The sequence below is a fragment of the Zosterops lateralis genome, assembly GCF_965231275.1.
Source record: "Zosterops lateralis genome assembly, chromosome: 10".
NCBI classification, from domain to species: domain Eukaryota; kingdom Metazoa; phylum Chordata; class Aves; order Passeriformes; family Zosteropidae; genus Zosterops; species Zosterops lateralis.
In genome coordinates, this window is record NC_139770.1 from 23,999,580 (window position 1) to 24,016,341 (window position 16,762).

General features: G+C 44.9%; 1 protein-coding gene across 1 annotated transcript in view; it reads right to left on the reverse strand.

Moving 5' to 3' along the window:
- GPC1 (glypican 1) overlaps positions 1–16,762 on the reverse strand; it is a 199,215-nt gene that overhangs the window by 92,903 nt on the left and 89,550 nt on the right. Inside the window, exon 2 of the mRNA XM_083868489.1 lies at positions 6,475–6,633. Coding sequence (XP_083724615.1) covers positions 6,475–6,633 — 159 coding nt within the window. The remainder of the gene's footprint in view (positions 1–6,474; positions 6,634–16,762) is intronic.

Consider the following 16,762-nt stretch of genomic DNA (forward strand, 5'->3'; position numbering starts at 1 on the left):
CATAAATACCAAAGGAGATGCTCAGCATCACACATGAAAGCACCTCCTGTCTTCGGACCCTGACTGTGGGGGAGTGACAGCCTGGCTAGCATCAATCCTGTCTTGTGCTGAGCTTTTTTTAAGGTGGTTTCTTGGGGGAACAAGATATGAAGCGAGCATGGGTGTTTGCTGCCTTTCTCCTGTGGACACCTCCAAGGGAACCCCCTTATTTGTTTCTCTGTCCTGGATCCACCTGAGACTCTGCTTTTGTATTCCAGCTTAAAGGAGGTGCTCTCTCTGTCTGTACTGTCCCCAAACCAACACTAAGGGAAGGAAGTTCATGGGAACCAGAGGAATCATCTCTGATGGCCTCTAAATCCTTTTGATAATGCATCCCAGAGATAAAGCTGTAGGACAAATGGGCTTCCTCTGAATGATGCTGCCCAAGCACTGTGCAGAAAGAGGCACAAACCAGTGGTGTTTTTAGTGTAATTTTACCAAAAATTACACAGGCTCCTAGCCTGTCAGAAAAATGCAGTGCAGGTGATAAACACTCAGTGAAAGAGATTCATTCCCAGGTTTCTTTTCCTCCTATTCCTCTATCACATCACTAGAAAAAATGATCAAACATCTTCCTGCCCTTAAGTCTCTCCTCTAACTCAGTCTCCCTGACTCTACCAGCTTTTTGTTTAGGAGCTGAAATGTTCCAGGCCCATTCATTCTTTTCCATTTGGAAAAAATTGTCTATGCACAGGCACTGTTTCATAGTAGATGTTCAGCTAGGAGACAGCAGGCAGCCACTGCAAGATTGATGTTAGGAAAGACAAAGCTCAGGTGAGCTGTGGAAGCCATCCCATGTCTCCAGCACATATCCTGGGGGACAGCTGAGCCTGCTGTCCCATGGGGTGCTGGGAGTTCTGCTGCCTCCCATCTGCCCAAGGACACCCCAGAGGTCAGAGCTCTCCCACAGTGCTGAGCCCATGGCCAAGGCCACCAGCTGAGCCACATACCACAATTTCAGGGCAGAGCCCTGGCCTGGGGAGTCGCCACAAGAAAGAGTGGTCCCAGGCAATTAGGGGTTTCTGGATCAAAAGCAATACGTTTGAAGTCTTAACCCATATTCCTGGCCCTAGGGAGCAGCCAGTGCTGATGCGAGGGGCAGTGGGAGGCAGGCAGCTCACAGAGCAAGCCCACGGCTGCTGGAGCAAATCTGCTCTCTCCACAAGTGCTCCCTTCCACAACCTCTGAAACAAAGGAATTTATTTCTAAACACAGCAGCATTTCCACATTTTAAGGCATAACCAGTCCCTTCTTCCCTATTTCTACACCAATAGTATCTTCTAGACAGCACCTCACCAATCAATGTGATGCCTCCAAGAAGCACCTGGAGCCAAAAGCAGTGGCAGCAGGCACTGCAAGTGTGGAGCAGCACTTTTGGGACAGCACATCTGGGGACACAGGCACTGAGCCCTTCTGGCCCAGGTAACCCTTGCTCAGGTCTTGTGTCAATCATTTGCTGCGCAGAGAAGTCCTGCATCTCTCAGAATATATCCTCTGGGGCATGGGCCACCAAATTACTTTAAAATTTTACGTCATCAGGGCTTGGATCATGCTCTCATTAACTAAGAAAATGCCAGCAAAATTCAGATTCAGGTCTGGATTTTGTAGTCCTGGTTTAAAGCCATCAGAGTACTATAGAGCTCTGCCTGCTGGGCTTACTCTATAACCTCCTGATCAGCTTCCTTAAGCACTCACAGTATATATGAATGTAACTAAAAATATTTATATATGCCTCTCCAACAGTGCTTTTAGGGGCTGCAGCTCTAGGTACTGAGAGTTATATAACTCCGTTCTTCTGACAAAGACGCATTTGGTTGAACTTTAAACAAGGGACCTTTAGAAATCTGTAAAATTTTAACCATCAGTGTGTAACAGCTTCTAGGACGTTGCCCACCTTGTAACATTTAAAACAATGATTCATCTTCATAAGAAATATGTAACTGTCTGAAACTAACTCTCAACTAATGTTAATTATCTGCATGTTCTGTTTCTGCATATGTAGTTTCCAGCTACCAAGACTGGACATTATGAAAGCTTTTACATGACATCAGCTTTCCAATGACCAGCCAGTTATAAAACACAAAATTTTTAATCTGCATTTGATTGTCACAGCTTAAAAATCACAGATTTTATGAGAGCTGCAAATCATTTTTAGACTGTGCAGTGTGGACTAAAAGCCAAGGTTTTTTGTTTTGGCTTGTTGATATTTCCTGAAAACATGAAACAATTCTGAAAGGACAGATTTCCTGGCTCACAGCTAAAGGTCAGCAGTCACACAGGGACTGCTTGCTAAGTGCACCAAAAGGAAAGATTGGCACAACATTGCAGTATTATTAAAAAGTGATTTAAGTGGGGGAAAAGGGAGAAAACAGAGAGACAGACATGGATTAGACTCTCAACAACTGAGCTTTCACAAAGATTAGAAAAACAGCCTTGTTCCTTGCTGCTTGCAGCCCCTCACTGTCACTCCAAGCACCACTTGCTCTTGCTCCCTCTTTCCACCCCTCTGCACAGCCTTGGGAAGGGGCTGCTCTGAGCAGCCACCACAAATCACTTCTAGAGCCTTTCCTGCACAGCCCAGAAGTTTTTCCAGGCTCATTGCTGCAACAGATTATGGAAGTACAAGTTTAATTTGTGCTGGGAAGGACAGGAGTTCAGAATTCCCATGACTGTGAGCAACACTGACATGCAGTTGTGTGATGTGCAAAAAAAAAGCTCATTTTTGGCAGGAATCTCCCCCAGACCTGAACAATGTTTGTAACTCCCTCTCAGCACAACTGAAGAGCCAAAGTCCTGTTCTGCAGCTGTCAGAGGGGGCACAGCCAGCTCACATCTGCATCCCAAACCACTGCATGGACAAAGCTCCTCATCAATGTATTTAATTTTGTAATAATAGATACTGAAACGTCCCCATACACTGACAAGATACCAGGTAGAAAAGAGGCACATTCTGCAATCAATGTTGGAAGCACCTTTAAAACAGTATTTTGTACCAGTCTCAACAGAGGCAGTACCCCAGCTCTCTTTAAGATCCCTGCTTGTTTTTATTTTTATTTTTCATGTTTTTCTTTCAAAGTATAGGCTATATACAAATTTTCAGGCAAATAAATGCCAACCTAAACCATCCTAGCAGCCTCTAGTAGGTCTCTGCTACAGGCTGTGGTCCCAGTTAACTACATTTCCCTCCCTGTCTGATCAAAAGCCCTGGGCCATCAGAATTAACAAAGAATTTGTGCCTTTAATCCTGCTAATGAAATATCTCTACTCTGACCACAACATCCTCCCTACCATTGAGTTATCAAAAGCATATGCTCCCATCACTCCTGGTCTGTGCTTCTGGCTCTTTTTCTTTTTTTTCAAATTCAAACCAATTGGTTGTAGAGCAAAATGCTACTTTTTCAGTTAAAAGGTTAACAGCAAGCCAATGACCACATGTATAGCTTGCAACTGATGTCCCCAAATTCTGCTAACTACAGAAACATAAAGCAGAACAACAAATGTGCTGGTAAGCAGCTAAGCAATACCATAGGCTGATAAAATTTAGCCCTGGCAGATCCTGGAGGAAGGGCATCTCAGAAGCCATGTGTCCTTTGCTGTGCAGAGAGCATTCAGACTGTAGGATCCTATTCCACGCATCTTTTGAATATATGGCTACTCTTATTGCATGGCATCTGTACCTCACATGTGCATTTTCTCTAAAAGTACTTTGTATAAGATAAAGGACACTCAGCTCTTGGACATAAAATGTTTGCCCTAAAAGCAGCCAGGGAGACTGAACCAACAGACTCTAATTCCTCGCACCAACACAAAGCTGCAGCTCAGAGCAGAGAAATGCTGACAATTTAGGGCTTTACAGACCATAACCTGCAAGAATGAATTAGTCTCCAAAGCAAAATGTTGACCACAAGCATGGAGAACAGTACTTCAGAGGCAGATTGCTGTAGCCTTGCTATTTTCTATCTGGAGCTTGGGGAATTTACAAGTAGAGACTATTGCCTTGATCGGCAGTAAGATTACGGGTGCAAGATTTGCTGTGATGAATCGAAAAATAAGACAGCTCCAGGCCTAAAGTTCAGTATGCCACACCTGCCAGCAGAGAGTATATGAATAATCTGATCTCCAGGCTACAAATATTCTGAGAAAGGGTTGGACATCCCCATCCAGTGGAGGCTCTCTACATCCTCCTGAGGCCAGATGAAATCACTAATGTGAAGACAAGCTGTGCATCAATAGCTCTGCAGCCCCCAAAGCTGCACTCCAAGCTGCTGCTGAGGAAATCCAGCAAATACAGGCATCTGGTGCCAGCAAGACTAGAACTCATCAATTTGACATAAAAAAGCTCCTTTATTGAACAGCTCTAAGCAGCACTACCTGCAAAAGGTCTTGTTAACTGTGAGATTAATGACATTTACTGGAAGGTAGGGCAGTTTCTGTGGCATTGTTTCAGGAGCGGAGGTGATGCCATTGCCCCATCTCCAGAACTCCCTCAATTTCAAACCATTTATAAAGTAACTAAAGAAAAAATAATAGTACTATTTAAAGGTAAAGTCATGCTTGAAACTGAGACACAATATGATGATTTTTTTTAATCACGTCTTGCATAAATTATAAACTCTGTATTGATTGCAAGGGTAGTTAAGCAAACTAAAAGAGTATAATGGGAGCAGGAGACATCTTCCTGGCCTGTGGGCTCAAGTGAGGTAGTTCCCACTACAGAACACCAATGATCTTATGCATTATGGTCTGTTAAAGTAATACGTGGCTTATTGAACACTTACTTTGTTTGATACTTAAAAGAAACTTGGGTATGCACCACAGAAATAAAGCTCCATCTTTGTAAAATACTGGGGAATAAAACCAATATAATTAAAAAAAAATACTGGGGAATAAAAACAAATGGCTCTAACTGACATCTCAACACAAGCATCCCCCTTTTACATGCTTGGTTTTGCTTACTATTACTCTTATTGTTGTTATTATTATTATTAATTCACCAAAACCTCACACAGACTAAACCAGTTCTTCACTAGGAAATTTCTGCTTGTTAGTATAACCCTCAAAGCTTCCATTGAATTCTGCACTCTCTTACATGACAGATGCAGAACTCTGCTCTTTTGAGTGGCTGTGGTGAACATAAAGAGCAGACACAGCAGCAAGTGCTGTGACAGGGGGTGGAGGGAGAGGGTGCCAAGCACTAAGCCCTGCAAAGGGCTGGATTTCAGAGGCTGGGGACTGTGCTCAGCAGCAGCTATGTCAGCTCCCATTCAGACATCAGTCTGAGCAACCACCATTGTCAGGCTCTTTTAAAAATCCTGATTGCCACCTTTTGAGGCGGGTGAAAATCAATTAATTTTGAGCTTATAAAGGAATGCCTTTGGTGTGGCCAACCTTGGCCACACACACAATGCCTTTTGCAGAGATGCACTGCCTTTTCTTCCTGTTTAGTGTAAAAGCACTTCATCTTGGTTATAAGCCTGAAGGTCAGGCTTATTTCTTTAGATCTATTATTTACTACTTGAATTTCCAGTTCCACCTTCCTGGCTATTACAGCTTCTTTCCCTGACTCCTTTTCACGGTAACTCCATATGATGACTGCTGATAAAGTTAGGAGGGCCATGATTCTAAATGTCTGACCTTCTTCAAAATCTGATAATGGATACAGTTTCTGAATCACAGGTCATCTCAATTTTGCCAGTAAACCATTTATTTCCAGTGGCCTTCAGACCTCCAGGCTTACTGTGCACTGCAAAATGGATTTTTCAGGGAACAATAAAAGTAAGAGAGCCATCCTTAGCACATTAGGAGGGATACTGGGCTTTGGAGAGACCACTTGTCCACAACATCTTATGCACCACAGTGTCTAAGAGCTTCCCAGCTCTGTAACATTTCCCAGAGTTTGGATGAAGCTGACAGCTATAAGCATCCAACACAAATGAACCTCCTTTTCACTTGCAATCTACATGGAAAGGGCAAGAAAAATCCATGTCTCCTTAAACTCTCCCCACCTACCGAGGGCTATCCAGTCACCTTTACCATATTGTTCAACTCACAGTTCAAGGCACAGTGCCAGGTTTTACATCACTGCCTCAAATGCTACTCTGCTGTGGCAGGAGCTGATTACAGCACGCCTGTATAAGCTGTGTCAGTGCCAAGGCACACCAGTGTCTGCCAGCCTCCCCCAGTGGCTGCTCTGAAATGGGGATCTCAAAATGCCTTGGTCTTACAGAAACACTGCCAGAGGTGCAGTTCCTACAATTCCAGCAGGTCAACGCTTCACACAAACTGCTGAGTGAGAGTTACTCACAGGGTAACTGCAGAGTAAAGCATGTCAAACACCAACTCTTGGCTCCAACAATGCCAGTTGGAAAACTCAGCAGTGGAAAACTGAGCAGTGACTGGATTCTGAGCAGAGGGCAGCAGGAAGGTTTTACTCACTGTCAAAGCTTCTGTGCTGTGCTGTTAGGGTCGCCTGCACAGAGCGACCAGCCTCTTTCATCATGGCTTCAAATTCACTTCGGCTTTTGTTTGCAAAGTTCTCCTCCATCTCGCTGGTGCAGCAGGTGTAGCCTTGTGGGCAAATTCGCAGGTGCTCCCCTAAAATGAGAGAAAATGCAGTTTAATGGCCAGGCCTGGAAAAGGGAGGACTTCGCACTGGACAATCTCAGCTTTAAAATATCCCAGCTCCCTGGTAGCCTGGATCACATCAGGTCTTTCTGTTAAATTTACCACCTAATTTGAGTTCTTCTGCTTTAATACAGTGGTTGGTGTCAATGCAGGCACAAATTTTCTCATCATTGACTGTGAGGGAAGGAAAAATAAAGGAGAAAAAATTCATATATGGAGCGAGGAAAAGGAAAATACAAGTGTCTCCTGCTCAAAGTCTGTCCTAGAATCCATCTCTGCTTAGAATCCCAGGAGACATAGAAGTCTGATTAAATAATAGCTATACTCATTAGACTTAATATGTATATTAGCACAGCTGTTTGAAACTGCTTTGTCAAGAAAAAAAGAAACAACTCCAAAGTGCTCCCCGCCCTACCAAATTTCTCCTGAGAAGGCATTTCCTTAACCAGAGAGGTGAGGATAGTGAGAAGTTTTCAAGAGACAGAGATGTAATGAATGTCAGTGGAATTTGGGTGGTTAATTCCCCTCCACATGTATGGAAATTTTCAGTGAAAAATGTACCTCCAGGAAAGAGACAAGACCACCCCAAAAAGGTTGCTATGACAATCTCTGATTGAATATACCCTTTGGTATAAGGAAGAACAGGAAAGGTAAGAAGACTCAGCAGTCAAATTGAAAAATTTTCCAGTATGGAACTTCTCCTGCCCTCTGCAATTTCTCTGCTGTGGAGAAGCAAGTGCTTGCATAGGCAGAGTCAGCAACATTTCTAAAATAATTGCTCAAGTTCTTATGAGTCCTTACAAAGACACATCCACCTGCAAACACACCCTATGTTTTGCCTTACCCAAGCAATAAGAATCCATTTGAATGAAATTAAACATTAATGTAGAAATATTAAAATTAAATACCCCCTTGTTCCAAGCATGTTCTGAGATAAACCAATTACCAAGCAGTTATCATGTTTAAGATCATTTGATTGAGATTGCCAATGATTTTCTTGTTACTTTTACAGGACTGCTATCTTAATGTCATAGCTGAGCCTAAACATCTTTAAAAATGTGTTTTATCTTGTGTGTCTCAACAGCTTCAAATTGTGAACCTGCACAGTCTCCAGAGCTTCCCATTAAAGTCCTTGGCTATTTCCAGTGTAAAGCTCTTAGCACACGGGTGGTAAAGGTTCTCTGCAACTGGACATGTGTCCTACCCTTGTAAAAGTTACCTCATTAGCAGCCTAAGAGCAACTGGAGTGTTCTCCAGTTGATGTATTTTAGGCATGAGTTTGTGTTGCTGGTCCTTGGATTCCTGCTCACAGATGACCCCTGAGCAATCTCTGCAGGGTATGGGGTGAGCCTACCCTTGGAAAACAGGTTACCATGGGCATCTGCGCTGCCAGTCTTCCTGTCAGCATGATGGGAATTGCTGCTCACCAGCTTCTCTAGGAGAGTAACTCCCATCTTCAGCCTTGTGGTGTGCCCCCAGCTGAGAGAGGTGGTCAGGGTGGTGTGTCCTCGGGGCTGCCCATCTCCAGGGGCCCCTCTTTGTCCCCACGAGTGCCCAGCCACCCTTGCCAAAGCAGCAGCAAGAGCAGCAGCTTGCTTCAATATAAAAACTCAAGAGTCAAATATAAATATGATGTGTCTCCATGCCTGCCACACCAAATGCAAGCTCAGTTCCAGGGCTTGCCTGAGCCTCTCCTTCCCTCAGGAACTGGATTGTTTGGAGCCATTCCCTGGGCTCCTTCCTCTAGAGCTGCATTTATCTGTACAGAGTCAGGGCTGCTGACAGGTGACAGACAGGCAGGAAAAGGCAGCTGTAGTTTTTTGACAAGACATGGCTTTGATTCCTGTCATGGCAAATTAAAAACTTTTTTCTTGTCTGGCCTTTTCTATCCCATTTGTGCTGCCACAGGATTTCTGGCACGGAGGTTCTGTGGACAGCAGTTTTACTGTGGGACACGTCCTTCCATGGGGCCCTCGATGCCCTTGGGACAAAGAGAGGCCTTCACTGGGCCTGGCCTCTCTGAAAAGCCAACCAACAAAGAAATGTATCCCAAAGGACCCCAGAGGTTTCCAAAGTGCTCTTACCACCTCAGTTGATGGTGAATTTTGGTGGTGAGGTCCTGGTGGTGCTCATAGGCCTTGCCCTCAACAACATGAGCACTCCTGCCATTCCCTCTGGGTACCATTAGCCACAGGGGCTGCAGGCTCAGGAAAAGCCTCTAACAGCCCTGTACTAATGCCCTGTTTTGGGAAACCCAGGAAATCAGTGGGAACCCTGGGCATCTCCACTCTCCTGGCCTCCTGAATAATTTTTCTGGGAGAGCTCCAGGGCTTTGGCTCCCAGTCTCTTGACCTTCTGTTATAGTACCCTCCCATAGTAACCCATAGTTATGTTCCTAATCACATCACGGTGCTTTTTTGACTCCCTTACTTAATGCAGCAGGTTTGGTGTCCTTGGAGGGCTAGCTTAGAAATCTGAATAGCAGATCCAGCAGTGGAGAAATAGAGGAAAGTATTAATGTGTGATATAAAAGTTTTCTCCTGGTTGTAGATGTGGATTTATCATGTGACCCTGCATATTGGCGTGTCCGTTGTTCATGACTGCATTCAGGATGAGCTCTTGACCTGCTCCCACCTCCACACAAACTGCTTTCATTCATCCTGAGGAGGCTGCAAAAGGGCTGCATTAAAACATCAGTACCAAGCTTGTCTATGGAGCCATCTTTTAAAAGATTAAAGCCAGCAGGGTTCAGGCAGGAGGTCTGTCTGATACTGGGAGAGCAGACATGGAAATCCCTGCAAGGAGACCCCAATGTGTTCCCCAAAGCTGCCCTTCAGGCAGTTCCCTGCACAGGCTTTAGAAACCAAGGAAGTAAGTGTGGGATTGCCCTGGGAGGAGAGGAGGGGAGAAGAGCCCCGTGCCTGAGCTCCCAAATGGACACTGAGGAGGAGCAGGGTGAGAGCTGTGCTAATTAAATTGGACATGTCCAGACAAACACTCCACACTCCCAGCCTGGGCGAGGCTCAGCGTGTTAGAGCAGGATGGCTCCAGCCCCGCTGTGACAGCACAGCCTCACACTACCCAAGGCAAGGGGACAGAGGAAAAACTGGCAGAAAGTGGGGGAAAGTCACACCCATAGCTAAAATTGGTTAATTTTACACAACTCTGTGAACTGAATATAGATTTTTTTTTTCCTACTCTTGAACTCAGAGCAGTTTCAATCTTTATTGAAGTAGCATTTATCTTAGCGTTCTGCAGGTGTTTGTAAGGTACCCAGCAGGTGTTTGTGTGGTACTCAGCACCACCACACTCCATCTCAGTGGGAAGCAAAGTTTTCATCATTTATCTCTGTAACTCAAACTCAGCACACACAGAACAGTCTTACAGCACTGTGAACATGCTTTGCTTTCTTTGCTTTTTAACCTGACCCACCCTGGAAACATTCACTATTATTATTTAACCTTTTTCTATTGATTCCAAAATAAATGTGCTCCAGACCATATTTTGGTTCTCCTTATATTTCAAAGTCCCTTTGTTTGCCAACTTGCCTTTGTCCTATTGCTGAAGCTTGCACTACAAATATCTCTGGGTTCACTTGGCAGGAGACATCTGCAGATACCTACAGAGAGCCAGAGGTGTTTTACCAGCAGTAAATCTCCACGATACAGGGTGTGTCCTCTCCCCACTACTGTGCCACACAAGTTCTCCCTGTGTACAGCTGACCTGTTGCTCACCACTTGCTGGACAGCACGTGCTCCCACCCCTAGAAGAGCTTTGCAGAAAGCAGACAGACATGGCAGAAGCCAAACTTTGCCTCAGCAAAGGGAGGGCTGCTCAAATCTCCTTGAAGATGATGGGATATGTTTCCAGCAACCAAGGCCAGCTTGTGGGTCATGCCTAAAGAAAATTGCCCTATCCCAAGTCTGTAGTTGAAACCCAGGCATCTCTACTCAGCTCTAGACTTTCACCTCACCCCTGATGAGATCTGGCAGCGGAGCACAGAGGTGCCCAGGGTGCACTCATTGGCTCAGCTAACACCAGCTCTGTGCTGCCCTAAGAACCCTGGACTTAAGATGTATTTGTAAGTAAGAGAAGATGCACTTTGAGATGCTCTGAAACAAATCAGCTTGCTCAAGCCTTCCAGAGTCACAATGTGAGGATCAATCTGGCTCTCTCTGGAAGAGCCAGCTCCTCTGCAAAAGCTGCTGAAGCTGGGGTGGGATGTAACCCACCGACTGCACAGCCCCTTGGAAATGGAACCAGGGTAGAGCAGGCATGAAAACAGCATCTAGCAAGTGTCTCATTTATGATTAACTGCCCCGGAATGGAAAGGAATAGGCAGGAGGCTGATGACAAGAGAATATCCCACTGCATAGCTACAGGCTTGGATTGTCCTTGAAATACCCTCTCAAGCTGGCTGGGTTAGCAGATCATTTTGGCTATCAAATTTGTCACTGCAATTCAGAGAGCTGAATATTAAATCACTTGACCACTTTCCACTCAGGGATGGAGTTAGGCCCAGGGGCCCTGCAGGGGAACAGCCCTGCCCACAGCGACCACTACCAAGAACTGAGACAGGGCTCAGCTCTGACAAGGCTCAGCTCCCTGCTCCTTCTGCCGTGTGCTGCAGCCTCAGTGTCCTGCCCACACGGGCTCCCTGGGCTGCCTGCCATGGGCTGTGTGCTGTAACACACAGGAGCTCAGCTAGCTGTGCCCAGGAAAGATCTCCAGCTGTTCACTGCTGCTGCTTTCCACCCCACCAGGAGGCTCTGGAAACATGACAGAAGGGCAGTCCCACAAGTGCAAAATGCAATACTGAGAGAAGAGTCCTTGGCTCCTTTAACCATGTAAATAGTGCTATTTCTATCCCTCTCATAGGATGTTGGAGATTGAATTAATTACAATGTTTGCAGAAGGTTTGGGGTTATGTGGCTGTGTCAGAGTATCTAAATGCAAATTATTACAAAATCATTCCTCCCAGAGGTTAATTTATTTCAGACTGTGATAAATCCATCATAATTCTTCCCTCATATTTGTAACCCTCCTCCCACTCACTCTCCAAACTGTTCCAACAGCTCATTTCATGCTCCTAGCCTCAGCCCAGCCTGCCATGCCAGGAACAACTCCAGCCCAAGCTTCCTCCCTCTTGGGGGGTTTCTGGGTGGACATGTCTCAGGCAATCAGGCTTGCTGAAGTTCAAGGCACGCCAGGCATGGCAGGGATGCCAGGACACAGCCCCTGGCCAGGTGCAGCCAGAGAGCCTGAGAGCACCTGGCAGCTGAGGAGCTCCACTTCTCTCCTACTGTCCCTGGTGGGCACTACTGTTCTGTTGGCTTCTCCCTCTTCACACCTAAATCCCATCCAAGCTAATGAGCATCACAGCCAGGAACTGAGGACAAAACAGTGTAGTTAAAATATGCTTTTTTTGTTTTTTTTAACCATGTCAGAGTGCCCACAGCTGATGCAAAATGAGCTTGGAGGTGGAAGAGATGTTAAAAATACCTTGCAAAGAGGTAGTGCAATGAAAGTAAATCCCTTTCCTTATGCCTCCCAGCTTTTCCTGCTTCAGGTGCTCCTGTCCCCATTTGTCTTCAAATATATATTTTTACATATTTTACATATACAGAGAGCACAACATGGCACATGCTAACAAGTAGCACAGCCAGCACTAGTACCATGATGCTACCTTAAATGCCAGTCGTGCCACAGATAATGCCTAAGGGGAAAGACGAGTACCCAAAAAACATTAGGACTAGGAGATAGTCCTGGCTGACTAGCCTAGGAAGAGCTCTTTATGTCCCTTTCACTGAGAACCATCACTGGCAAGCTCTGCCAAACACCTACACCCCACAACACCTGTGTAAGATGTCCAGCTGTACAGCTCATCTCCTGTTGTAGCTGCTACCATCAATAGACCAGACTGCTCTATTAAGTAGAGTAAAAATCAGATATTGTCCCATACTGCAAAGGCAGATGTTAGCTGTGCAGCCTATTTCTTTGATTTGAAGTCAGCTGTTGGCAAAATACAGTATCTTTTATTTCCTAATTATGTACTAAGAGTATCATCATTTTGGCTTTGGTTTGCACATAATGTCAGGGGAGTCACAGCAGGCCTGAATATCAATACTGTACAGCAAACACTGTGATCAAAATGCACTGAGCCATGTTCTCCCTGGTCTCAGCAATACTGCAGGCTGAGGACAGGCAAGGTAGACTGGCCCAGAAAGCTGGGGCAGACTATGGTCATGAAGAAAGAGCTGGACTCAAATGAAGTCCTTATTTTCCTGCACTTCCTGGGAAGATGCACTCTCAGGATGAGAAGCAGAGGTGGCAGGGTGCAGCTGGAAGCCAGATCTGCCATGGATACAGGGACATCCCAGATGAGCAGGCCTGGGAGCTAATGCAGCAAGGTGGAGAGGAGAGCCACAGGGAAGCTGTCTGCAGGACAACCCTGCAGAAACCACTCATGGACCTCAGTTCCTGCTATGTGACAAGACCCAGGCTAATCTCAGCCAGCCCAAGGCCACCACAGAGCAGTGTCACAGTGACACATGAGCAAGGCTGCAGAAGAGGCAGGGGCTCTCTCATGGCTGCATCCACACCAGCAACCCCATACAAATCCCTGCTGCTTCCTGGCCTCACTAAGGAGAGAGGGCTTTGTCTCTGGCACAATCAGTCCCATCTCTTTGCTGCTGCTGCATGAGTAGCTGTTATCTCAGGGGACTGATAACAAGGACATGAAGTCTTTTCAAGCTGCACACCACAGGTCTGGATTTGTCCCATGTCAGCAGCTTTTGTAATGCCTTGCCATCTGAAGGCTGATCAAATAGCTTGTGCTATCTGAGATGAATTAATGTTTTCTTTCCAGATAAAGAAAACAAGCACTATGTTCCACATCAGTGATAAAAACAGCAAACCGGAAAAAATAGCTAGAGAATATGCTTATTCTGATAAAGCAATGCACATGTTTAAGATGGGACAATAGCAAACCATTAAACACTTGTTCGCACAGCTCATCATTCAGACCAGGATTATACCAACAGGAATGAACAACCAAGAGCAGATAATCCATATTTGTTATTTCCACTCTTATCTTTCTACTCCTACTAGGATTTAATAAACTATCAAAATACTGTTAACCAAATAAGACAACTTAATCTGGCTACTGCATGGAGTTGGCTCCCTACCAGGTTAGTGCTGTTCTGTAATTGCATTACAGTGAAAACCTGACACAGTGAATAAATGCAGGTACTTTTGAGAAATGTCACAACTGGCACCTTGAGCAGAAACCCACTGATGGGTGGGAGGACTTTGGGACTACCCCATTAGCACTGACACAGGCTGCTGAAACTGGGAGCCTGGCAGGAGCATGTGGAGGAGGCTGAACAGCAATTTCCTCTGTATTTGCTCTGCTTGTGTGTCAAAATACTTCAGGCTCTGAGGCTGTCAGCTCAGTGTCAAGCTCACACACACTGGAAGTGTGATATCAATTTGTTTAATCCTAGACCCTGATGTCAGAGGAATTTATAAGGCAGGCAAACATGGGCAAAAAAGTTAATTAACAGAGGAGAAAGAGCCACCTCCATGTCCTGGAAAAATACTAAGTACAGATTAGATAAGAGTGCCTTCAGAAACGACAGTCTGCAAATCCTAATGTCATCTGTGTATGTTACAGTGGCAAACTGCCCAGAGGAAGGGAACAGAGAAAATGTCACAAGTGCTGACAACAGACTTGATTCTTAGTGAAAAGCTCTGCATGAAAGCACTTCACCCACGCATTGCTCCTTTGGGTTTTGGGAGTGTCTTTCTGAATGAAACAGAATACCCCTTCCCATCACTCTGCTCCCCCAGTTTCTCTCAGGACCCGCCTTGAGCTACATGGGCCTGACTCTGCCTCTGAGCTGTGCACATACAGCAGGAATCAGCACAGGGTGAAACGATCCAAGCCTGTATTTAAGGACAGAGTAGGAAACACTTTATAATTTGCAGTAGAAAATATCTTTTTCAGTGGTTGAGAGAGGAATGAAAGAACAAGGGCCAAATCCACATGTACCACAAGCAGTGGAAGACCTCCAGCTAGCAGAACTGACTGAACACACTGAATCCAACACTCCCCAGATCCTCTTCTGGGCACTGGACATGCAGTGGGGTGCTTTTGAGAAGGACTGCTACAGGAGATGACCCATTATGAAAGACTTCAACTGGGAGTTAGGACACAGTCTACAATTAACACTCTCCAAGTAAATCAATCCTGAAAGAAGCCTTCAGTTCAAACTAGACCAGTTGTAAGAACCATGGAGAAACACACAGGGAGTGCACTGTTACACTCCTTCCTCTCCCCTTACCCGAAAACCAGAAAACTTTTAAAATGAATCTTAGACAAGGGAAGAATTATCTTGTCTCTTCACATAACACTTGTGGGGACGTATTGAAGTTGTGTGTCGCAATCCATCACTATCAACCTCTTTCAGAGCTGTCCTGAGCACATCAGCTTCTCACCAGATGTTTGGTTCTGTTTTTTCTTCTTGGAACAAAGAGTCTTTTTATCCTCAGTTTGCTGCAATCTAAAATAAGATCAAAATGGAAACCTATCGCTCTTATCAGATGCAGCTTTATTGCAGGCTTCATAGCAACATAAATATGTTATTACATAAGAGGCAAAGCAATTCATTGAGCAGAATCTTTTTTACTAGATTCTTCTCAGAAAAGTATCTACTGCAGAAACTGTCAGCTCTTCCTCACACCCTGACAAGTCACTGCCAGTAAGATCAGACTGCAGAAGGAATCTGGGTGGTAAATTAAGGATTAAAGATGTAGTTCACAGCAAGAAGTTTAAGAGCAGAAGGCCTTTTGTTTATTTTCCATTAAAAAACCCCAGACTTGGGGCAATCATTCATATAATCCATGTCAGGAACTTGAGGAAGGGACAAAACCAAAAAGCTTTTCCAGATCACCTGCTAAAGCTCTGCAAGGAAAATAGTTGTACTGCACTTGGGGCTGGTTTGAGATAGAGACTAAAGAGCTTCAGCAAGCTTGTAAAACTATTGCTCAAGCATAGGGAGTGCTCATGGCTAGTCCCAATCATTTCAGTGTAAAGAACAAACCTGTATTAACTTCTCACGGAGAAGTCAGCAATTAAAAAACAATTCCTTTTGATCCCAGCAAAACTCAAGCAGTTGATGGTCGTGTGAAAACCATGAAAATCATCTTTCTGGGTTTCAGCTGCATGCTCAACCCTGGGCTTCTGGAAGGCACTCCCTGTTCCTATCACTCTGCCCCTCTTGCAGCTCACTGGGGTGAGCAGGAGGTACCACACCAGAGGAGAAGGCTGCAAAGGCTGCACAGGGCACAGGCCACTGCTGCCCACCTTGATGAGCCCCACTCCTGGCTGCCAGCTCACACAGGCGAGGTGCTCTGTGCACATAAGGAGGGTCTTGCTCTCTAGCAACAAAAATCTCCCAATGGAAAATCAGGAAGCTTGAAAAACTCTCAATCACTCTGTCTGCTGGTAAGAATGAAAATGACTCCTGAAATTGCAAAAAAACTTATTTCAAAATAGTTATTAAACAAAGTTTTTTGACCTGAATTTGATTCTGAGAGTTTGCAAAACCAAAATATCTATGCTTAAAAATTTAAGAAATTAAGTTTAATGAAGGTCATTAATCTGAGGTTCCATAGATGTGTTTACACTTAGCAAAGCTAAAAATAAAAATATGCCTGTCTGAATTGTGTAAACCCCACAAATTCAAGATCATCCTTTTTTAGATTTCTGTAAAAAATTAAGAGACTTCACCTATGAAGAGTTGTTGACTTATGCCATAAATTAGAAGTGCTTTTACTTCCTCTAAAACTCCTTGCTGTATGTGTTGGCAGGGATGTGGGAAGGTGCAGGATTGGAGGGGCAAGTTCTGGTTGCTGTGGGCTTTTTCACTTTTCAACTTGAAGCTTTTTTCAGCCCCAGAAATGCTTGGCTCTCCTTCAGCTATTGCTTTGCTTTAATTGTTTCATGAATGTTTTGGCCAGCAGTAAAAGTGCCCAACTGTGGAGCCCTTCCCTACAATTCTGAGGCACCATGAAAGCAAATGGCAAATATGGGGTC